This window comes from Heteronotia binoei, chromosome 21 (genome assembly GCF_032191835.1).
Source record: "Heteronotia binoei isolate CCM8104 ecotype False Entrance Well chromosome 21, APGP_CSIRO_Hbin_v1, whole genome shotgun sequence".
NCBI classification, from domain to species: Eukaryota; Metazoa; Chordata; class Lepidosauria; order Squamata; family Gekkonidae; genus Heteronotia; species Heteronotia binoei.
In genome coordinates, this window is record NC_083243.1 from 176,598,238 (window position 1) to 176,618,669 (window position 20,432).

General features: G+C 47.1%; 1 protein-coding gene across 1 annotated transcript; it reads right to left on the minus strand.

Annotated features, from left to right (window-relative positions):
• Window positions 1-332: 332 nt before the first annotated feature.
• On the minus strand, window positions 333-19,965 carry SLC23A3 (solute carrier family 23 member 3). The gene is made up of 12 exons (XM_060261287.1): window positions 19,710-19,965; window positions 19,094-19,257; window positions 18,821-18,915; window positions 15,730-15,803; window positions 15,234-15,415; window positions 14,212-14,335; window positions 12,669-12,816; window positions 12,326-12,579; window positions 7,861-7,966; window positions 7,412-7,579; window positions 4,128-4,223; window positions 333-1,651 (listed from the first exon to the last, which is right to left on the minus strand). Exons 1-12 carry the CDS (start codon window positions 19,791-19,793, stop codon window positions 1,269-1,271), a joined length of 1,878 nt encoding a protein of 625 aa, XP_060117270.1. The 5' UTR covers window positions 19,794-19,965; the 3' UTR covers window positions 333-1,268.
• Window positions 19,966-20,432: the final 467 nt, after the last annotated feature.

Genomic DNA, 20,432 nt, shown 5'->3' on the forward strand with positions numbered 1-20,432 from the left:
CTTGAAAGGGCAGCTGCTGTGAGAGCCCTCTCCAGCCCCACCCACCTCACAGGGTGTCTGTTGTGGGGGAGGAAGGGAAAGGAGATTGTAGGCCGCTCTGAGCCTCTGTCCTTGAAAGGGCAGCTGCTGTGAGAGCCCTCTCAGCCCCACCCACCTCACAGGGTGTCTGTTGTGGGGGAGGAAGGTAAAGGAGATTGTGAGCCACTCTGAGACTCTTCGGAGTGGAGGGCGGGATATAAATCCAATATCTTAAATCTTCAATATCTTATCTAAATTTCCTGCATTATGTAGGGGGTTGGACTAGATGACCACGGAAGTCTGTTTCAACTCTATGATTATACATGTAATCTTTATTTAAGAAAAATAAATTTGATGATATCGTTTATTGTTACATAGGCTTGTGCATTCTATAGTCCTCTCCTTTGTGATACAGTTTCCCTCTTTCCTGCTGCAGACCTTACAGCTGCAATACAGGCAATGTAGCAAACTCTGGCTGTTCATATAAAACTAAAAAAATGGAGTGTGATTGGATTTTGTATTAACACTTCATCAAGAAGTTGGCTTTCCCCTAGTATATACACACATAAGTACAAATGTAGCATGCAAAAGGAAGTTTAGTCCAGGGGCTGGATCCAGGCAATATTTTCTGCTAAAGGGTGTAAGTTTTGCCAGTTTTGGCTGCAGACCCCTGATTTACCCCTCATGTCATTTCTGAGGGTTCTCTACCCTCCAATAGCAGCATTTCAAGGAGATCAATGGGCTGCAGCAGTAGAGGAAGAGGCAGCAAACAGATTCCACTAACAGGAGTGCCTTCCATTAGCAGAAAACATAGCCTGGAACTGCAGGACTACAATGTAAGTTAGATAAATTCTTCCCTCCCTTTATAGCTGAAGATAGCGGCATAAAGAGGACGGACATGCATGTAGAGAAAATAAACCAGATTCCTCCCCACCCCAGCTGCCCTGTCACATCCCAAGTACATTTAAGCTGCCCTGTAAGCTAGGTCTGCATACTACCTAGTAGTATGCTGTAGGTAAATTCACATAGGCAAAAATTAAATGGAAAGTGTTAACATATCAGAGAGGCAGAGAAAATGAGCGCCAAAGATGATGTTAATTGCACTTTTGTAGAAATGTCTTTGCAGAGACGCCGGGAGTGTGCTAGGAGTGCTAGTTCAGCTGTTTTTGAGCAGCCTGTTTTAAGTATTCTTCAAATCTGATTCCAGATTGTCTGACACAAACCTCCTTTGGAAAAAAAAATACCCATGCTCATACAATACTTGTATCTGAGCAAAGGGTCCTCTTGTTAGCTAATATAGTTACACATTTATGGTTCCCCAAATTCTCTTGTTTACTGTCTGCCTCCAGCTCCATGGTCTCAGGCTTCAGTAGCAGATCTGTGGTTTCCCCTGCTGAACAGTGCAGTTCTTCCAAGTGATAACTGTTCACAGCCTCCTCTTTTGTTTCTTCCAGGGGACAGAGAAAACAGAAAGGGAAGCCCTTGCACCATGAAGGTAACTGTTGCTTTCTCAAGACAAGGGGGAGCTTGCATCTTTGTGCAGACTTTTCATTGTGTTGTTTCAGGAAATTATCTGCTGTTTCTGGTTTGCATGATACAAAGTGGCTGAGCAATCCACGCTCTTGCAGGGTACCTAAAAGTAACCACAAAACAACTTAAAAGATCAATGAGCTTTGAAATATTTATTGTGGGTGCTACTAAGTGTCTCCATCTTTCAGCAGCCTAGCCTATCCAGCCAGAACAGCTACTTAAGGTTTACAGATACAGACATACCCTTAGCACCAGGGAGCTATGAGAAAGCAGTCACCTGAGTAATGGGCAAACATCCCTTAAGAGATGTTATGATGGTATGTTCTTATGAACTCTGGAAGCAGGGTAGCAGACAGAGCACCCCACTCCACTCCACACTGGCAGCAGAAAGATCCCAATCACCAGGCAAAAAAAGCTACTGTTGTAGCTAAGGCTGAGTCTGACTGATGAAATGCCTAATATTGTGATGAAGAAGCAGCTTCCTGGGGCATGCTTCTTGCTTCAGAAACTTGCCCTCCTCTGCCAGCACTATATCTGCCTTGTCTCATGAAGACTCCAGCCCTCGTCCCACAGATCTTGATTTCAGCAATCAAAACAAAACTGCTTTTCGTCACAGAATAATTATTTTGACTGAAAAGACTGTGTCACATTTTCAGATTTTCAGCACTCATGCTTACACTAAAAATCAACATTCTTCTGCCATTGAAGAGACTGGAGATTTTAGAAGATGAAGATATTGGATTTATATCCCGCCCTCCACTCCGAAGAGTCTCAGAGCGGCTCACAATCTCCTTTACCTTCCTCCCCCACAACAGACACCCTGTGAGGTGGGTGGGGCTGGAGAGGACTCTCACAGCAGCTGCCCTTTCAAGGACAACCTCTGCCAGAGCTATGGCTGACCCAAGGCCATGCTAGCAGGTGCAAGTGGAGGTGCAAGTGGAGGAGTGGGGAATCAAACCCGGTTCTCCCAGATAAGAGTCCGCACACTTAACCACTACACCAAACTGGCTACTTTTACAAGAAGTATATACTGCTGGAAGAGAAGGGAAAGTTAATGAAGCAAGAGGAGTTAAGCAGAACTATGAAGATGTAGTTGCCATGAATGCTTGAAGCCAGGAATAGCCAAATTGTGGCTCTTTCACATATATTGTGTGGCTCCTGAAGTTCCCACCACCCTGTCAGTCTTTAAATCACTTCTCCAAGCCAAGCCAGCCAGCGGCTTGGATAACGCATTTAAAGTTAAAGCTGCTTTCTTTCCACCACTCCCTCCCCTCATCTATTTGCCTTCCTGCCTGCCTTCCTTGTGGCTCTCAAACATCTGATGTTCATGTCTTGCAGCTCTCAAACATCTGACATTTATTCTATGTGGCTCTTACATTAAGTAAGTTTGGCCACCCCTGCTTGAAGCTGTCTCGGAGGAAGTCAGTGGCTGAAAATCTTTACTAACTTCCAGGTGCGGCCTGAAGTTCTCTCAGAATTGCAGGTGATCTCCAGAGCTGTTTCCCTAGAGACAGTGGCAATAACTGAGGATGGAATTCATATGAAGCTGCCTTATACTGAATCAGACCCTCGGTCCATCAAAGTCAGTATTGTCTACTCAGACTGGCAGCGGCTCTCCAGGTTCTCAAGCTGAGGTTTTTCACACCTACTTGCCTGGACCCTTTTTTAGTTGGAGATGCCAGGGATTGAACCTGGGACCTTCTGCTTCCCAAGCAGATGCTCTACCACTGAGCCACCGTCCCTCTCCAAATTCAGTGGAGCTTACTCCCAGGCAGGTATGCACAATTACGAGCTAATCAAAGAAATGGCTGTGCTGACCTCAGCTAATGCTTAGGTAAGTTATACTATCTGCATATAACAAAAAGGAACAAAGAGGACAAAGTAGTCTACAAACATAAGCAGATAGGAAAAGGGGAGGGAGAACCCCAGAGTGAGAAAAATATGACAAGAGATCTGTCTTTAATGGAAGGAAAGGTGGTTAGAAGTCCTAAAACAAATACAGATATACAATTCTGCTTCCATTCTCTCTTCCTGTCTGCTTTTCTAAATATTAATATTGCTGTTTGGAAAACTGGGATCTGTGTGTCACTAGATGCACTCAATTCCTTCTACTTCGCTTTCTCTAAGGACTTTTCCTTTGTTCTGTCTCATTGAGTTGGACCCAGTGAGGATTAAATAAGCAGATAAACAAATGCACCAGAAAAGCAGGCAACATTCATCACATCTTGATGAGCTCCTTCTTCCCTCCTATAACACACTTAAAAACATTATTGGTTCCCTGTACTAAAATTGCCATCGTCACAATGGTAACGGCTGTTACTAATCAACCAAACTGAACTGTTCTTAAAGGATTCCCATTTGTGGCCATCACAAAAGGGCTTCCCATCACAATGTGATATCCACTGTTGTTGTGCTGTAAAAAAGGGCACTGTCTCTTCTTGTTACAGTCAGTCAAGCTTCTTAAGAACAATCAACAATGGAAACTTCACTAGTGCCAGGAAGCACTCATCTAGAGCTGAGCAGAGAGTGGTCAAAAATGCAAACAATCAGAATAAAGCAACCTGTTGCTTTCTCCTTACCTGAGACTGTATTCTCTAAAAAGAAAGACAGGATTCCAGTTATAAATGCAGGAATCATCAGTAAAGAAAGGAGGAAGAGGTCTACTGGTACACACCCTGCAGAGAAAGCATCACAATTACCTCAGAAATGCTCTTGTCCAGTGCCTCCCATGCATTCCTCCAAGTCTTCAAAGTTACCTCACTGACCATGCAGTCCTATATAGCGTTACTGCAATCTAGCCACATTGATTTCAGTTAACAGAACTGCACTGTAAATACCTCAGATAGTAATTAATTGAAACTGGTATTGACCAAATAGTTCTGTTGAACACAGAAGGTAATTTAATCAAAATACTGAATATAGAAATTTTCCTTAATTTATAATTTACTTGTATTTAGAAGTTCTACCCTGCTTTTATTAACAAGATACTCAAGCCTTCTTATAATTATGTAATAGAAATCACATTGAAATTCTATAGAGCAGCAGAAATAAAACAGCAGAGATTAAAGAGAAAATATAATACAAGTAGAGCATAGGGATGCCAGCCTTTAGGTGAGACTTGGGGATCTCCTGGAATTACACCTTATCTCTAGACTGCAGAGATCAGTTCCACTGAAGAAAATTGATGTTTTGAAGGGTGGACTCTATGGCACTGTACCTCACTGAATTCTCTGTCCTCCCCAGGCTCCACCCAAAAATCTCCAGGAGTTTTCTAAATCAGGACCTGGCAATTTGACACACACACCCCACCCCCCACCGGCTGGTCAGGGGACCTGGCAATCCTAGTAGAGCACCAAATACACATAATATTAAAAATTGATCCAGGTTAAAATAAGTCATGGATCCAGGTAATAAAACACAAGCGAGATAAAATTCTGTCAAAATTTGGGTTGCCAATCCCCAGGTGGGGGCAGGGGATCCCCCAGTTTGAAAGCCCTCCTCCCACTTCAGGGTCATCAGAAAGCAGGGGGAGGGGAGGAAAATGTCTGCTGGGAACTCTGTTATTCCCAATGGAGACTTATTCCCATAGAAAATAATGGATAATCGAATCACGAGTATCTGGGGCTCTGGCGGGGGCTGTTTTTTTGAGGTAGAGGCACCAAATTTTCAGTATAGCATCTAGTGCCTCTCCCCAAAATACCCCCCAAGTTTCAAAAAGATTGGACCAGGGGGTCCACATCTATAAGCCCCAAAAGAAGGTGCCCCTATTCTTCATTGTTTCTTATGGAAGGAAGGCATTGAAAAGGTGTGCCGTCCCTTTAAATGTGATGGCCAGAACTCCCTTTGGAGTTCAATTATGCTTGTCACACCCTTGCTCCTGGCTCCACCCCCAATGTCTCCTGGCTCCACCCACAAAGTCCCCAGGTATTTCTTGAATTGGACTTAGCAACCCTATGTCATATTGATGTTGGAGGATAAGCCTGGTTTTCATCTAACTATATCTAAAACTCTTATTGCCTGTATGACTGATCACCCTGGAGAGGGATTACTATTACAGGGAAGATACTGTTGTATGTAATTCCAGATCTATTCCCCAGATGGAGGCAGGATGTAGAATAGAGTTTAATTTGCTTCCTCCCCCCTTTTTGCTGATCTTATGTTGAACTTATGGGAAAATATGGGAGTATACTATAGGTAGGGTTGCCAACTCCAGGTTGGGAAACATCTGTAGATTTGGGGGGTGGAGCCTGAGGTGGGCAGATTTGGGAGGACTATATTTGGATATAATGCCATAGAATCTACCTTCCACAGTGGACATTTTCTACAGGTGAACTGGTCTGGGCGAGTGAGTGTCAACGTGATAAATAAGGTTCAAAGTGGCCAAGTGCAAAGTAATGCATACTGGGGCCAAAAATCCTAACTATAAATACAAGCTGATGGGGTGTGAACTGGTGGAGACTGACCAAGAGAGAGATCTTGGGGTTGTGGTAGATAACTCAATGAAAATGTTGAGATACTATGCGATTGCAATAAAAAAAAGGCCAATGCTATGCTGGGAATTATTAGGAAGGGAATTGAAAACAAATCAGCCAGTATCATAATGCCCCTGTATAAATCAATGGTGTGGCCTCATTTGGAGTACTGTGTACAATTCTGGTTACCACACCTCAAAAAAGAAATTATAACATTGGAAAAAGTCCAGAAAAGGGCAACTAGAATGATTAAAACGGTTGAAACACTTTCCCTATGATGAAAGGTTAAAGCTCTTGAGGCTCTTTAGCTTGGAGAAATGTCGACTGAGGGGTGAAATGATAGAGGTTTACAAGATTATGCATGGGACAGAGAAAGAAGTACTTTTCTCCTTTTCTCACAATACAAGAACTCATGGACACTCAATGAAATTGCTGAGCAGTTGGGTTAGAACAGTTAAAAGGAAGTACTTCTTCACCCAAAAGGTGATTAACACATGGAATTCACTGCCACAGGAGGTGGAGGTGGCTACAAGCATAGCTAGCTTCAAGAAGGAATTGGATAGATATATGGAGCAGAGGTCCATCAGTGGATATTAGCCACAGCGTATTGTTGGAACTCTCTGTCTGGGGCAAGTGATGCTCTGTATTCTTGGTGCTTGGGAGGGGCAACAGTGTGAGGGCTCCTGGTGTCCTGGCCCCACTGATGAACCTCCTGATGGCACTTGAGTTTTTTGGCCACTGTGTGACACAGAGTGTTGGACTGGATGGGCCATTGATTTGATCCAACATGGCTTCTCTTATGTTCTTATCTCTGTCACTTAGAGATCAGTGGTAGTAGTAGATCTCCAGCCACCAGTTAGAAATTAGCAACCTTAACTATAGGTGAAGACACTGAATCAACTGTTTAAAAAAATACACCACAACTTCATTTCCATATAAATGCGGTTCAGTTTAGCTCTAACACTGCAATCATACACAGCATTGCTCCAGTCTGAATCCCTTGGTCTCAGTGGGCTTAGACTGCGCTCAGGGATAAAAGTAAGCCAGTACACAGTACTATTAAGTGGCTGAAACTGTACTTCATCAACCTCGCTGAGACAGACACAGTACTAGCAGGATTGACTAACTGATTGAAATATTTGACATAAATTTACTGAGCATCTAAAAGTCAGTTGCAAGGAACAAAGTGAGGGCACAGTCCATGAAGTACTCTTTCAGAAAAGTCACTTTTGGAACCCGTTATTCAAGCCTTAACCCATATGTTAACCCAACCGCCTTTTTACAGGTGTTCAGGATCTTGCAATAATTCCTTAACTGTACCCAGATTATGGCCTCTCAAGCTTTTGTTGTTCTCACAACCCTGAAAATGTAAAGTCTCCTGCCCTCAGCACCTGTGGCCAGGGACTCTGGCGCAGCGAAGAGCCATTTCGGAACCAGCAGTCCCATGAACATGGTGAAGCCCACAATGAAGATGTTCCTTCCTGAGTCAATGTTCGTGTATTGGAAGTACGAGATGCCAGTGCCTACAGCCATGCTATATGACACACACAGCATTCCTCCTGAGGTAAAAAAGAGAAAAACAGCAACACTGACTTCAGAAGAAGACAACAAGCAATGGGGAGGAGAGGGAGGTGAAGCCATCTACTGCTTTCAGCCAGCAAGTGCCACCTCATATGAGGCTGCCAGGGCTTGGAAAACTCCAGGTTTTCTTCCTTTGATCTGAAGCTGGCAGCCCTAGTCCATTTCCCCAACATATACAGAAAAGAAGCTTGGTACTATGAGTTGCCTCAGACTGTGAGCAGGAAGACATAACAGAGGGAAGATTGCAAGCATTTGTTACCATGAACTGCCAGAGGAATGGTGGCAAGAAGTCCTGTCAGCCGAGGAGATAAGCCCAACAATATGCACGCCAGAGCACTAACCCACACTGAGCGGAATGAGGTAACCTGAATTTTTTAAAAAAATAATAATGGTCAGTGGTTGTGGCCTCCTTGAGGGAACCTGCATTGCCTGACATGAAACTTTCAAAGATCCATGGGAGGGCCATCTAATAAATTGCTGCCCCCAGGCTGTAGCCCCTAGGAGGCCAGGCTATAGCCATTCTACAGGCCTTCTGGAGAAAATAGAAGTTGTCAGACTGACTGAATATTAGATGACCTCTATGGTTAGGGACAGAGGGTGGCGTTTGTTGAGAGGGTCTCCCTGTGACATCCACTGGGATGTTGAGTGCCACAGGGAGAGATCCTATCGCCAATGCTGCTTAACATCTACATGAGCCCCTCGCCCAATTGGTCTGGGCTGTCTGTCACCAGTAGGCTGATGGTACACCCAGCTCTATTTGTTGTTGGATGGCTGCCAGAGCGCAACCCCAGAGAATTTGGACAGGGTGTTAGAGGCCATGGCTGGGTGGCTACAGCAGAGTTGGTTGAAACTCAATCCAGCAAAGACGGAGGTCCTGTACCTGAACTGGGGGGGAGTTGAGTTAGGAATCAGGCTCCCTGATTTGGTTGGTGCACCGCTGGTGCTGCTACAGAAGGTGAGGAGCCTAGGTGTGATCCAGGATACATCACATCCACAGAGGCCCAGGTTACCACAGTTGCCAGGTTGGCCTTTTATCATCTTCTGCAGTTAAGGAACTGGTTCCCTATCTCTCTCACCAGGATTTGGCTACAGTGACCCATGCAATGGTCACTCACTTCTGGGATTGATTACTGTATAGGCTTCCCAATCCCCAGGTCCCAGCGGGGGATCCCCTGGTTTTACAGGCTTCCCCCCTCCCCCAGCCAGCTGGCCGGCGGGGGAAGCCCCACCCCCACAGCCATTATGCAGCTCCATTAACAATTCCCATAAGGAATGATGGGGAATTGATCCGCGATTATCGGGGGCTCTGGGGGGGCTGTTTTTTGAGGTAGAGGTGCCAAATTTTCAGTATAGCATCTAGTGCCTCTTCCCAAAATGCCCCCCAAGTTTCAAAAGTATTGGACCAGGGGGTCCAATTCTATGAGCCCCAAAAGAAGGTGCCCCTATCCTTCATTATGTTCTATGGAAGGAAGGCATTTTAAAAGGTGTGCTGTCCCTTTAAATGTGATGGCCAGAACTCCCTTGGAGTTCAATTCTGCTTGTCACACCGGTACTCCTGGCCCCGCCCCCAATGTCTCCTGGCCCCACCCCCAAAGTCCCCAGATATTTCTTGAATTGGACTTGGCAACCCTATTACTGTAACTCATTTTAAGCAGGCTTATCTTTGAGGCTAATCCAGAAACTCCAGCTAGTGCAAAATGTGGTAGTGTTCCTGATGACTGCGATGTCTGTGTGGGGCGCATTTGGCTGGGGCTACACCAATTGCACTGGCTACCGATTGAGTACTCGATCCATTTAAAGGTGCTGGTATTGACCTTTAAAGCCCTGTGGGGCCTGGGACTGACATATCAGAGGGACCACCTCTCCACATATATGCCCCGTAGAGCCTTGCACTAATTTGATGGTTGTTCCTGGTCCAAAGGCCATCCTCTTAGCCTTGACCAGGGTCAGGGCAGAGAAGGCCTTGGCCTGGTGAAACATGTTCCTATCTGAGATCAGGGCCCCGTGAGACCTCTTACAGTTTTGCAGGTCCTGTAAAATGGAACTGCTCCGCCAGGCCTTTGGGTGATGCAGCAAGTGCCCAACTATTTTGGGCTCCCTTGCTGAAGCTCTCCGTCTCTATATGGTTCAGATTAAGTAACGCCTCATAGTTTTGGGGCATGGCCTAGCTGTTCCAGTTACTTGAGATTATTGCATCTTCTGAGTTACAGTGCTACCTGCTTTTAGATTATTGTGCTTCTGTTTTAATTGTTTTAACTATGTAGCTATTATAACTGTTTAATGGTTTGTAAAACTGATGTTGTGATCTGCCCTGAGGAAGGTGGAATATAAGTAGAAATAAACAAACAAAAGAACACGTATCATCCTGCCCTCTTTTATTACACCATAGGGATGATTTTATTATGAGGTTTTAATGTTTACAGTTTTAAGGTAGTTATTATAGTTGTTGTTATCCATCTTGAGGGGCCCAGACAGGCTAAAAGGCACTATAAAAATTACCTTGATAGAAATTAAAAACAAAACAAAAAAACAGGGCACAAGAAAAAGAAGATATTGGATTTATATCCCGCCCTCCACTCCGAAGAGTCTCAGAGCGGCTCACAATCTCCTTTACCTTCCTCCCCCACAACAGACACTCTGTGAGGTGGGTGGGGCTGGAGAGGGCTCTCTCAGCAGCTGCCCTTTCAAGGACAGAGGCTCAGAGTGGCCTACAATCTCCTTTATCTCCCTCCCCCACAACAGACAACCTGTGAGGTGGGTGGGGTTGAGAACGCTCTCACAGCAACTGCCCATTCAAGGACAGAGGCTCAGAGCAGCCTACAATCTCCTTTCCCTTCCTCCCCCACAACAGACACCCTGTGAGATGGGTGGGGCTGGAGAGGGCTCAGAGCGGCCTACAATCTCCTTTATCTCCCTCCCCCACAACAGACACCGTGTGAGGAGGGTGGGGCTGGAGAGGGCTCTCACAGCAGCTGCCCTTTCAAGGACAGAGGCACAGAGCGGCCTACAATCTCCTTTCCCTTCCTCCCCCACAACAGACACCCTGTGAGGTGGGTGGGGCTGGAGAGGGCTCTCACAGCAGCTGCCCTTTCAAGGACAACCTCTGCCAGAGCTATGGCTGACCCAAGGCCATGCTAGCAGGTGCAAGTGGAGGAGTGGGGAATCAAACCCAGTTCTCCCAGATAAGAGTCCACACACTTAACCACTACACCAAACTGGCTCTCCACACCAAACTGGCTCTGTTTTAATTGTTTTAACTATGTAACTATTATAACTGTTCAATGGTTTTAAGAACTTGCTTCTGCTGTAATACAGACCTACCAAACTGGCTGTATTTCCCCCCATGTATATTCACCCCTCAGATCCTTCTGGATTTCATAAGGTGACAAAGCAGGGAGTGCCCTGCTGAAGAAAACTGAGGGTGGGCAGGTAGAAGTCTAATTGCATTGCCAATGAGAGAAGTCATTTGTTCTCTTTAAAGACAGGCCTGGTTTTGCCCTCTCCTCAAACCCACTGGCCATGACACAGAGGCGACCTATGGATAGGTTTGGTCCAAAAGGCAGCTCTGGGATGATATCCCTCCCCAATGTAACCTACACTCCAAGACCTCTTTTTGTCTTCATTTACTATATAATTCAAAGAGGGGGAGCATTTCACTTACCAAAACAAACAGCAAAAGAAGCTACTGGTGCAGTGGGAAAGTAAGTAGTTTATTAATAATATGACCACATGGGATCGTCATGTTGTTAATAAATTCCTTGATTTCTTACTGCACTGTCAGATTCTTTTGCTTCTGTTTTTTTCACTTGCTATGTTTCTCCACCCAGAGGCCACTTCTGGAACAGAAAGCTTGGGTTTGCCCTCAGAACAGTTCCAGGCTTTGGGGGAGCCCTGGGCAGAGAGTTCCCAGGGCACCTTCTTCTCCACCGTCAGGCTTGTGGCCTCCTTTCCTCCCACCCAACTGTATGCCTCCTCACCTGTCTGTATGTCCTTTCTCTGCCTGCTTGCAAGCTTTCCCGATGCCTATGCTTATAGCTGCCTGACTACCTGCAGCCCTTTCCCCAGGGGCAATGGCAGTGTGTGCCTCTAGGAGCATCAGTCACTAGCAACAGAGTGAGTGGAATGAGCCCTGTCAGAAATCCTGGGCCCTGGTAGCTGCTCCAATTCAGGGTATGCCTCCTCTGCAGACCTGGGCCAGGCCAGCTGGCAATAGTTTGAATAGTGCTGTCAAATGCAACTGCCACATCCTTGTTCCTATGACTGACCATAAGAAGAAATGCTGCAGCTAAGTGGGGAGGAGGCTGCAAGGATAATGGGACACCCAGAACATCACCTAGTTACAGGCTGTGACCACCTCCCAGCTGGATAACAAGATCAAAAGCTTCAACTAGGTGAATGGGCTTGGCTGCATAGAATGTGCTTTGCATACACATGGTTTCATATTCAGTCTCTAGTATCCTCAGCAAAATTGGATTTCAAGTAACAAGGTCAGGAAAAAAAATCTCTGTCTGAAACCTTTAGTTTGGAGTAGACAACGCTTGACTAGATAAAGTAATGGCCTGATTCTGGACAAGGCAATTTCATGTATTGGGCCTGAGACTATGGCAATCTCTGAAACTGGGGCTGAAATAAGTGCCTGTTATCCCTTGAGCACTATAGTGGATCTTGTGAGAGATCTCTGTTTTCGCTTTACATCTGTCCATGACCCTCACCCATGCACATACCTGAGTCAGACAGCTGGCACAAACATTGGGCATGCTAGATGCTGTTCCAGACACCCCCCCCAGCACAGCAGACAGGAGACTGCCTAGGCCTTCAGCGCAGATCCCTCTGTTGCATGCATGCTGAGGTGCAGGTGGTTCCCTTAGAACTTTGCTACAAAGCAAATAGCAGCCTATAGAGTTAATACTTGCAGCAACACCCATTGCAGCACCTATGGCTACTGAAGGGGTACTAAGTAGAGGCCAGCCCTGTTCGCCTGCAGAAGGAAGGGAAGGAAAGATGAGAAACAAAGTCCAACCACCAGCCCCCCCACAAAGGGCAGAGTCTGGTTGGCCCTCATACTACCTGGATAAGGCACCTGGAGCCATGGGGACTGCAGGGTGCTGTTGTTGAGGGTCAAATGATGCGTGGAAGGATGCAACACATCCCAAGGAATTGGGATGGGATTCAGAATCCCACAAACAAGCCAGATTCCAGAGACTGGCAACAGAACCTGTCGGAATACAAAGTAAAAGTGAGAAGCCACCTGCCCTTCCTATGTGCTGCTCGCCCCCAAGACTCTTTAGCCCCCTGCCCCCATTCTTCAGAATGTTACTCACTCTTTTTTAAATTACCATTTATCTTCACAGGTGTTTGGATGGAACTATATATGGAAACATATGGGTTTGATTTAGGACCAAAATTTAGGTGTGATTTAGGACCAAGCAGTATACGCTGGTGGGCTTTGGAGAAGAAGAGGGGCAGAAAGGATCCAGGAATTAAGAAGAAGAAGAAGATGATATTGGATTTATATCCCGCCCTCCACTCCAAAGAGTCTCAGAGCGGCTCACAATCTCCTTTACCCTCCTCCCCCACAACAGACACCCTGTGAGGTAGATGAAGATATTGGATTTATATCCCGCCCTCCACTCCAAAGAGTCTCAGAGCGGCTCACAATCTCCTTTACCTTCCTCCCCCACAACAGACACCCTGTGAGGTAGATGAAGATATTGGATTTATATCCCGCCCTCCACTCCGAAGAGTCTCAGAGCGGCTCACAATCTCCTTTACCTTCCTCCCCCACAACAGACACCCTGTGAGGTGGGTGGGGCTGAGAGGGCTCTCACAGCAGCTGCCCTTTCAAGGACAACCTCTGCCAGAGCTATGGCTGACCCAAGGCCATGCCAGCAGGTGCAAGTGGAGGAGTGGGGAATCAAACCCGGTTCTCCCAGATAAGAGTCCGCATACTTAACCACTACACCAAACTGGCTCTCAAGCTACATTCCAGAGGTGACGTCTAAAGTAAATTTGTGCAATGCATAAAATGAGGAGAGGACACACACACCCCAATTTAATTATAATATTTCCTCTCAAAGAACTGTAGTTTGGTTAGGATACAAAGAAGTAATTGTTGGGGATGCTTTTTGAGTTTGTTTGTTTTTTAAATATATAATTGACATATCAACATACCAATATTATTGTATATTGTTGTCAATTACTGGTAAAAAAAACCCTCCACAAAGATTTCCATGGAGACTAGGAAAGGGAAATGCAGTGAAACCCTCTATCTGGAAGCCCTGTTGCTGCTATGCAGCATCGAGAGCTACAGCTATAATGGGGTTTCACAGGAAAGTATCACTATGTGGAAAAGCCCTAAGTCTATGGTATAAATATGCTGAGGAGCTTCATAGCATAGGAACAACCAGGCATCTCATGGTTCCTTCAGGTCATGCAGCCAGTCATCCTTGGAGCTTCCTGTTATCTTAACGGTAAACTGCAAATGTATCTAACTCCTCAATTAGTATAAAAATCTGAAATATCTCTACGCTTAAAGTTGCATAGATCAGAGCAAGACAACAGGGCAATGGTGAAGAGGATGGAAACTGGACAGGGGTTCATTAATCCATACCGAGAACATATGAAGATTTGGGCGACGTGATCTTATAGAGAGGCCCCCTGCCTGGCTCCACTGGCAGAGGGGCAATCGACAGGAAGCCAGGTGCTGTGATAGCAAAATACTCAGCAACACAAGTCTAAAAGAGATGGAGAGTGAGTGATATTCAGCATAGCAGTGCCATAGGTATAGGGCAGGGGTGGCCAACGGTAGCTCTCCAGATGTTTTTTGCCTACAACTCCCATCAGCCCCAGCCATTGGCCATGCTGGCTGGGACTGATGGGAGTTGTAGGCAAAAAACATCTGGAGAGCTACTGTTGACCACCCCTGGTATAGGGCATTTCACTGTATACAGATATGCAAACACTGACATCTGCCTTGTTGGAATTGCACAACACAAAGAATCAGAATAGATTTCCTCGTGTCAGCCAGTGTCTCTCCCGATACCATTCCCTACTCCATGCTAGGAAAGAAGAAAGGACCAGTGTATTTTGAAGATCCCCACTCCAGCACTAATATCATCACCGAAACAAATTAGAAAAACTAGCACAAATCTGAAAATGCAAAATGCCAAAATTGAAGTCCTGCAAAAACTGGATGAAAATTAATTTCATGTCTCGTTATTTGAATATTGAAAAGAAATATGCATATTGGCAAACATTTTGAATTATGGTTAATTTTCACAGGACAGAACTCAGTTTTTGAATTGCCAAAGCCCAAGTTTCATCCCCATAATGGTGATTCTTGTAGGTTCAAGACCATTTGTCTACATTAAAATTAGAACCTGACAGTTTCAGAACTTAGATGTTTATTCTGTTTTGAGTGTATCTAATTTTGCACTGTGGCACTAATATGCCCAGTTGTCTTAAAGTGCCTCCAGCTAGAAAACGCAGGGAGTAGAAAAAGCTGGAAGTCTTCACTCCATCCATGCTCACACTTCACTCCCTTGAGTGCCCTTTAAGGGGATGCTGGGAAATGCCTATGGTATTGGAGGATCTTTTTTTAAAAGCTAGTAATAAGAGCTTTGAGGAACTTACAGCATGGCTATCCCCCAGTTTTCAGAGCAGAGAAGAGCAGCAGGCCTGTATGCTGAAAGTCCAATGACAGCGAGGCTTGGAGCCAGAACCATTGGCCCACAATGCTTGGCAATCCAGCCACAGGCACCTGACACTCCAAGTGCCATTTGCACTACAGCTGAGACCAACACAGCACCAGAGACCTAGGAGAAAAGAGGAGAAAATTACAAACCCTAATGTTTGCTTCCAAAGGCTGTTAGCTCCATTTTTAAGTCAGCAAGACAAATGGAGGGGGAGCTGTGACAAACTGGGGAAGACTGACAAAGAAACTGATAAAACATGCAAGGCAAGAGACTAGCAATTTCCTCCTCCCTTCACCACTGTATGATGGCAGCAATATATGTCACACCCCAATTACTATCACCAAGTTGACACCTCATTCTCAAAAGGAAACCAAGGTTTCATGTCTCTCCAGTGTTTTCCTTTCCCCCACAATCTGTCCATCGTAGCTACGAACCTCACAGAGTAACCAGTCCCAGTTTCTTGTATTTTTGCAGTTTAGAACAGAGTATTCATTAAGGGCACCAGTGCCTGGAAGAGTGAGAAGAACAGACATGTATGAATTGGAGAGGGATGGAAATAAAAAAAGGAGGAAGAACACTGAAATCAGGCTAGCCTTAAGTTTACAAATGTTGAGAATAGGATCTGTCAAACATTAGGATGAAACGCAGTTATATGAAGCTTGCAGGGATCCTAGAGAAAGCTGTAGAGGAGAGAAAGAAAGCAGAGGATCCAAGCCTGCATATGAGTTGCCAAGGGGGGGTTAAAACCAATCACATGTGGCACATGGTGATTTCCTCCTATCACAGCCCAATCCAGACATAAGTGGTGGCCGGCCGTGGCTTAGCTGCCGCGCCGCTAGTAGACTTCCTGAGGACTTCGGCCCGCTGGGGCATGGGGAGGGGAGAGGCGTAGCTTGCCATAAGGGAGATGGTCGCCATGGCAACGCCGCTGGTGGAGACACAAGGGAGGCCGAGGCAGCCGGAGGGGAGGGCCATCCAACCCCCCCAACATTGGCCAGTCCTGGCACATGCGCTGCGGCTCATGACAGTCAGGGATGGGGAGAGATGGTCCCAGAGAGGCTGATAGCCATCCCCAACCTGCCCCCAAACAGAGAACGGAGCCAATGATGGGCAGACCATCACAGGCAAAGGAGAGACGGGTCATCAACACGGGGAGGGAACAGGAGTGAGGCTGGGCATGCGTGCATGAGAAGCCTGGCTTGGTGGCGAGGTGGGGGTGGGGCCAAGACAGGCCCACACGGGACCACAGAGAAGCTGTCAATGCCCTCACACCCTCCCGCTGTCAGAGACTCTGCCAATGGCAGGCAGACAAGCAGGAAGTGCCAAGTGCAGGAGTTCACTGTCATAGTCAGCGGCTGGAATGTGTGTCTGGGAGTGAGCAGCCCAGCAGCAGACACCCTCCCACCGAGAGACCCCGTGCTGCCCTGACGCCCCCTGCCATGTGCACAGAACACCTCCCCAGGTGGCCGCAGAACTCAGAGTGCGAGTGCATCAGCCGCAGAACTCTGAGTCCCCTTCATCACCCCCCCCCTTAGTGCCCTGCACACAACAGCCCTGTGGGGTCGGGTAGGCACTCCCCTCCCCATCCAGCCACGCGGGGGGCAGCGTGGTGGCTCATAGACTGTCCCTCCCCCAAAACCAAGTCTGCCCACCCTCCCAGGCATTCCCTCAGAGAGGCCACTGATGGGGAGGAGGGTTGCCCAGGGAACGTGCAGCAGATGCCAAGCAGGAGAGACAACAGAGGGCACAGCTCAGACTTTATTTTTCCAGAACAGAGTGCAACAGTCTCCCTGGCGTGCGCTGGGCAGTCTTGCTGTGGGTGGGGTTCCATTCCGAGCAGCGGGCAGAAACAGCTGAGGGGGTGGGGTGGTGGTGGAGCGACACACACGGAAGCCTCTGTGTTGAAGTCCCACCTGCAAAACGGAGATAGAGATCAAGAGCACCTGCAGGGGTGGCAGCTGGAAGAGCAGGCTGCGTTTCAGCTGGGCGCTCTCTTAAAGGGACAGTCTCTGACCCACCTCCCTGCAACAGGGCAGCTGCCACACACACACACACCGTGCCCTGCCAGGGTTTGGGAACACAGCAGAGGGCAGACCAAGGCGGCAGCACAGAGGACCGGGGTCAGCAAATACCCCCTGCTGAAGCCCACTACCTGATTCAAGTGCCAGAGATGCTCGCACACCGAGCGGTTGAGAGCGAGGGGAGGGGGAGGACCGGGGGGGCACAGTGGAACTTACCCAGCCATGGGTGACAGCCGCATGCAGAACCTCCAGGAGCCCGGAACCTGTGGAGACCTGGAAACAAGAGCAGTTAGCCCCAGGGGAGAGACCTCTCTCTCCCCCTTGCAAGTCAAAGACACTGTCAAAGCAACTGAGAGGTGCAAAACTCGTCACCAGCGTGCCTGCCTGACCCTCGCTCTAAGCCTGTATGGCCGGGAGCTCACCGGCAGAGCTTCCTGCCACGCGCTCCTCTCTCCAACAACTGAGTTGTGCGAGGCCAGAGTGGAAGTATTTCTAGGAGGAGGGAGACAACGATTGGGTTCTGGGGAGGGGACTCGTCAGCCCAAGGTGCGAGGGGATTGGCGAGGCAATCACACCGCTCCCTAAGGGGTTTGCGAGCTTCCATAGCAGCGGAGGTGACCTTTGTTTTTGGTTTCAACAAGTGCCTATGGGCCACGCCACCATTTTTGCCAGTGTAAAGTTGTGCCTCTCGGGGGGGGGGGGGGTGTCCTGGGCCAAACTGCTCAGGAAGCCACCTAAGCCTGGCCACGCTCCCAACTCCACCCCCTCCTCCGCCTGAATGCCACACTCCGCCTCACTTCTGCTCACGCTCGGGCGCAGCCCTCAGGCACTGCTGCCCTCAGGCGGAGCAGCGCTCGGGCGGCCCCCCACCCTTGTAACTCCCCTCCACTGTGGTGGTGCCAGTTGGACTTCAGTGCAAACCCTTTCTGCGCCCACGTAGCGGCTTGTCTGCTCCCAAAAGACTTTCCGCCCCCCCCCCCCCGGATTGTGCTGTTAATCACTTATGTGTAAAAAACCCTGAGTGAGTCAGAGAAGTATGAGAAGTTCAATGAAGGTGAATAAAAAGAAGTTTTCTGAGAACAGAGTAAAAAATCTCTGTTGCTTTCAGTTCTCTAGAGGCACATGGTTGGTTGCTGTTGGAAAAAGAATGGTGAACTACACATACATTGTATTGATCCACTAGGGCAATTATATTTTATATTTTATGTTAGTTTTACATGTTGTAAGCCGCCCTGAGCCACCTGGTGGGAAGGGCGGGATATAAATCACAGATAAATAAAAATAAATAAATAAATTATTATACTGTTAGATCTTAGCCTGATCTAACAGGAAAGTTGCATGTAGTTTTGGAACATAAAATGCAAAAACAGTGACCACAGAAAGCTGTTTCTTCAGTGTGATATAAACCACTGCTGAATCCAAAACTCAAAGATGCATAAACAACTTTGGCAATCCTCATCCAATAATAATGACCTGTTGGGTATTATTTATAACCATAACTCACTATTTCCTTTTGACTGACGAATGGGAGCCGTATGTTGGGTCAGAACCATGGCTGGGATAAGGAACTCAAAAGATGGCGCTTGAACCAATGGCAACCTGCAGGGATGGCAATGAACAGATCAGGCTTCTGAAGGGATCCTTGGGGTTAAGAAATATTAAGAATTATTAGCCAGAAGCCAAACAGAAATAGGCATTTCCCAGGACCTAAACATCCCATCCTCACTCTGCTTAGCTTCTAAGAATATGACCAGAGATTAGCCAAAAATCAGCTTACCTAGTACCAAGTCCACATTGTAACGCTGTAGAGATGCCACAGGCAAAGAAGCTGCGGGCCAGAAGTTCATTCCAACACTGAAAACCATCCAGCTTACTGGGAGGGAGCGTGGCTAGGAAGAGCAAGTGAAAGGTGCAGAGAAAGGAGGCCTGGACCAGGAGATGCTGGGAAGGAACAAGGTGGAATGAGCCCTAGTCTGAACAGCAGTAAATATATAATGCCTAGATCCCTGCCTAGAAGCTGCTACCACACACCATGCCTGATGATATCTCTCAGCCCTCTCTCAGAGCCATAGCCTGATATAGAAACAGTAGCCCCAACACTCATGCCCTGACAATGCCTTTCAGGCAGACTCACAGCTTCACTCTTTCCCCATCCCTAGTGAAACACACTAAAGTGCAGTTCCTCCATCTCAACATGCAACTATCCTCATCCCACGTATAACCTTGACCTGTAACATGCAAATCAGGACTGCTGCTGACCAAACAAGACTCCGGAACGAAATCCCTGAACTGCACACACACCCCGCACCACCAGAAACGATCATCTTTATGCGCCTCTTAGCAGGACAGGATTTGTCTCTGCTAATGTGCCATCTCCCAAAAAGCCAACTTACCTGCAATGCCAACAGGACACTCAGGGCCCAGGGAAGAGAGTTGGGTCCAGTGTAAGCATAGGGAAGGATGCTTTGGGTAGTCATGTTGACCTCATTCACACGGGTTCTTTCCCCCTTTGTTCTGTACTATTTTCTGCCTGGAAAGTGGCCTAACAATGAAGTATTCTCCAGCTCTACTTTTCCTATAGTCTCCTCCCTCCACTGACCATTTGGATCTGAACTTCCACCTTTGGCCCTTCTGGGAAACATTTGCTCAGCCCGTTAGCCATTAACTCAGCTTGGCCAGTAAGCAACCCCACTGTGCAGAGGGGTAGAAAGCATGACTGAGCAAGAGTAGAACCAGAGCAGCACTAGTTACATATACAAAACTTCTCTAGATTAAACCTGATGCGTCAAGCAGTAACTGCATCAGACCACACATAGTGACAATAAGTATCTTTTCCCCTTTGGTGCCTTTGTGCCTGAGCAGCACTGATGCAGTTTTTGTGGCCAGAAAAGGAAATGTGCATCGCCCACAGCCATAGAACACAACGGAAAGGTTCTATTTATTTCATATTACTGCTAGCACCACTGATTTAGCTTAAAATTGGCATGGGAAACAAGGCTCAGTCTTAGCCCATAGTCAGCACCAACCCAGATAGTCTTAAGTGGTGCTACATAACGAAGTGAGGGCCACTCTAGCTCTGGAAAGGATACCTGTCCATCAGCATTAGCCCCAAAGCT

Excerpts from the sequence above, each read along its gene's own strand:
- SLC23A3 (XM_060261287.1), bottom strand. The coding sequence starts at position 19,793 with ATGACTACCCAAAGCATCCTTCCCTATGCTTACACTGGACCCAACTCT. Across the intron at positions 14,336-15,233 it reads AACTGGGGGATAGCCATGCT|ACTTGTGTTGCTGAGTATTT; the intron begins GTAAGTTCCTCA and ends CATCTCTTTTAG. Across the intron at positions 4,224-7,411 it reads GCCAGAGTCCCTGGCCACAG|GGTGTGTACCAGTAGACCTC; the intron begins GTGCTGAGGGCA and ends CTTTCTCTGCAG.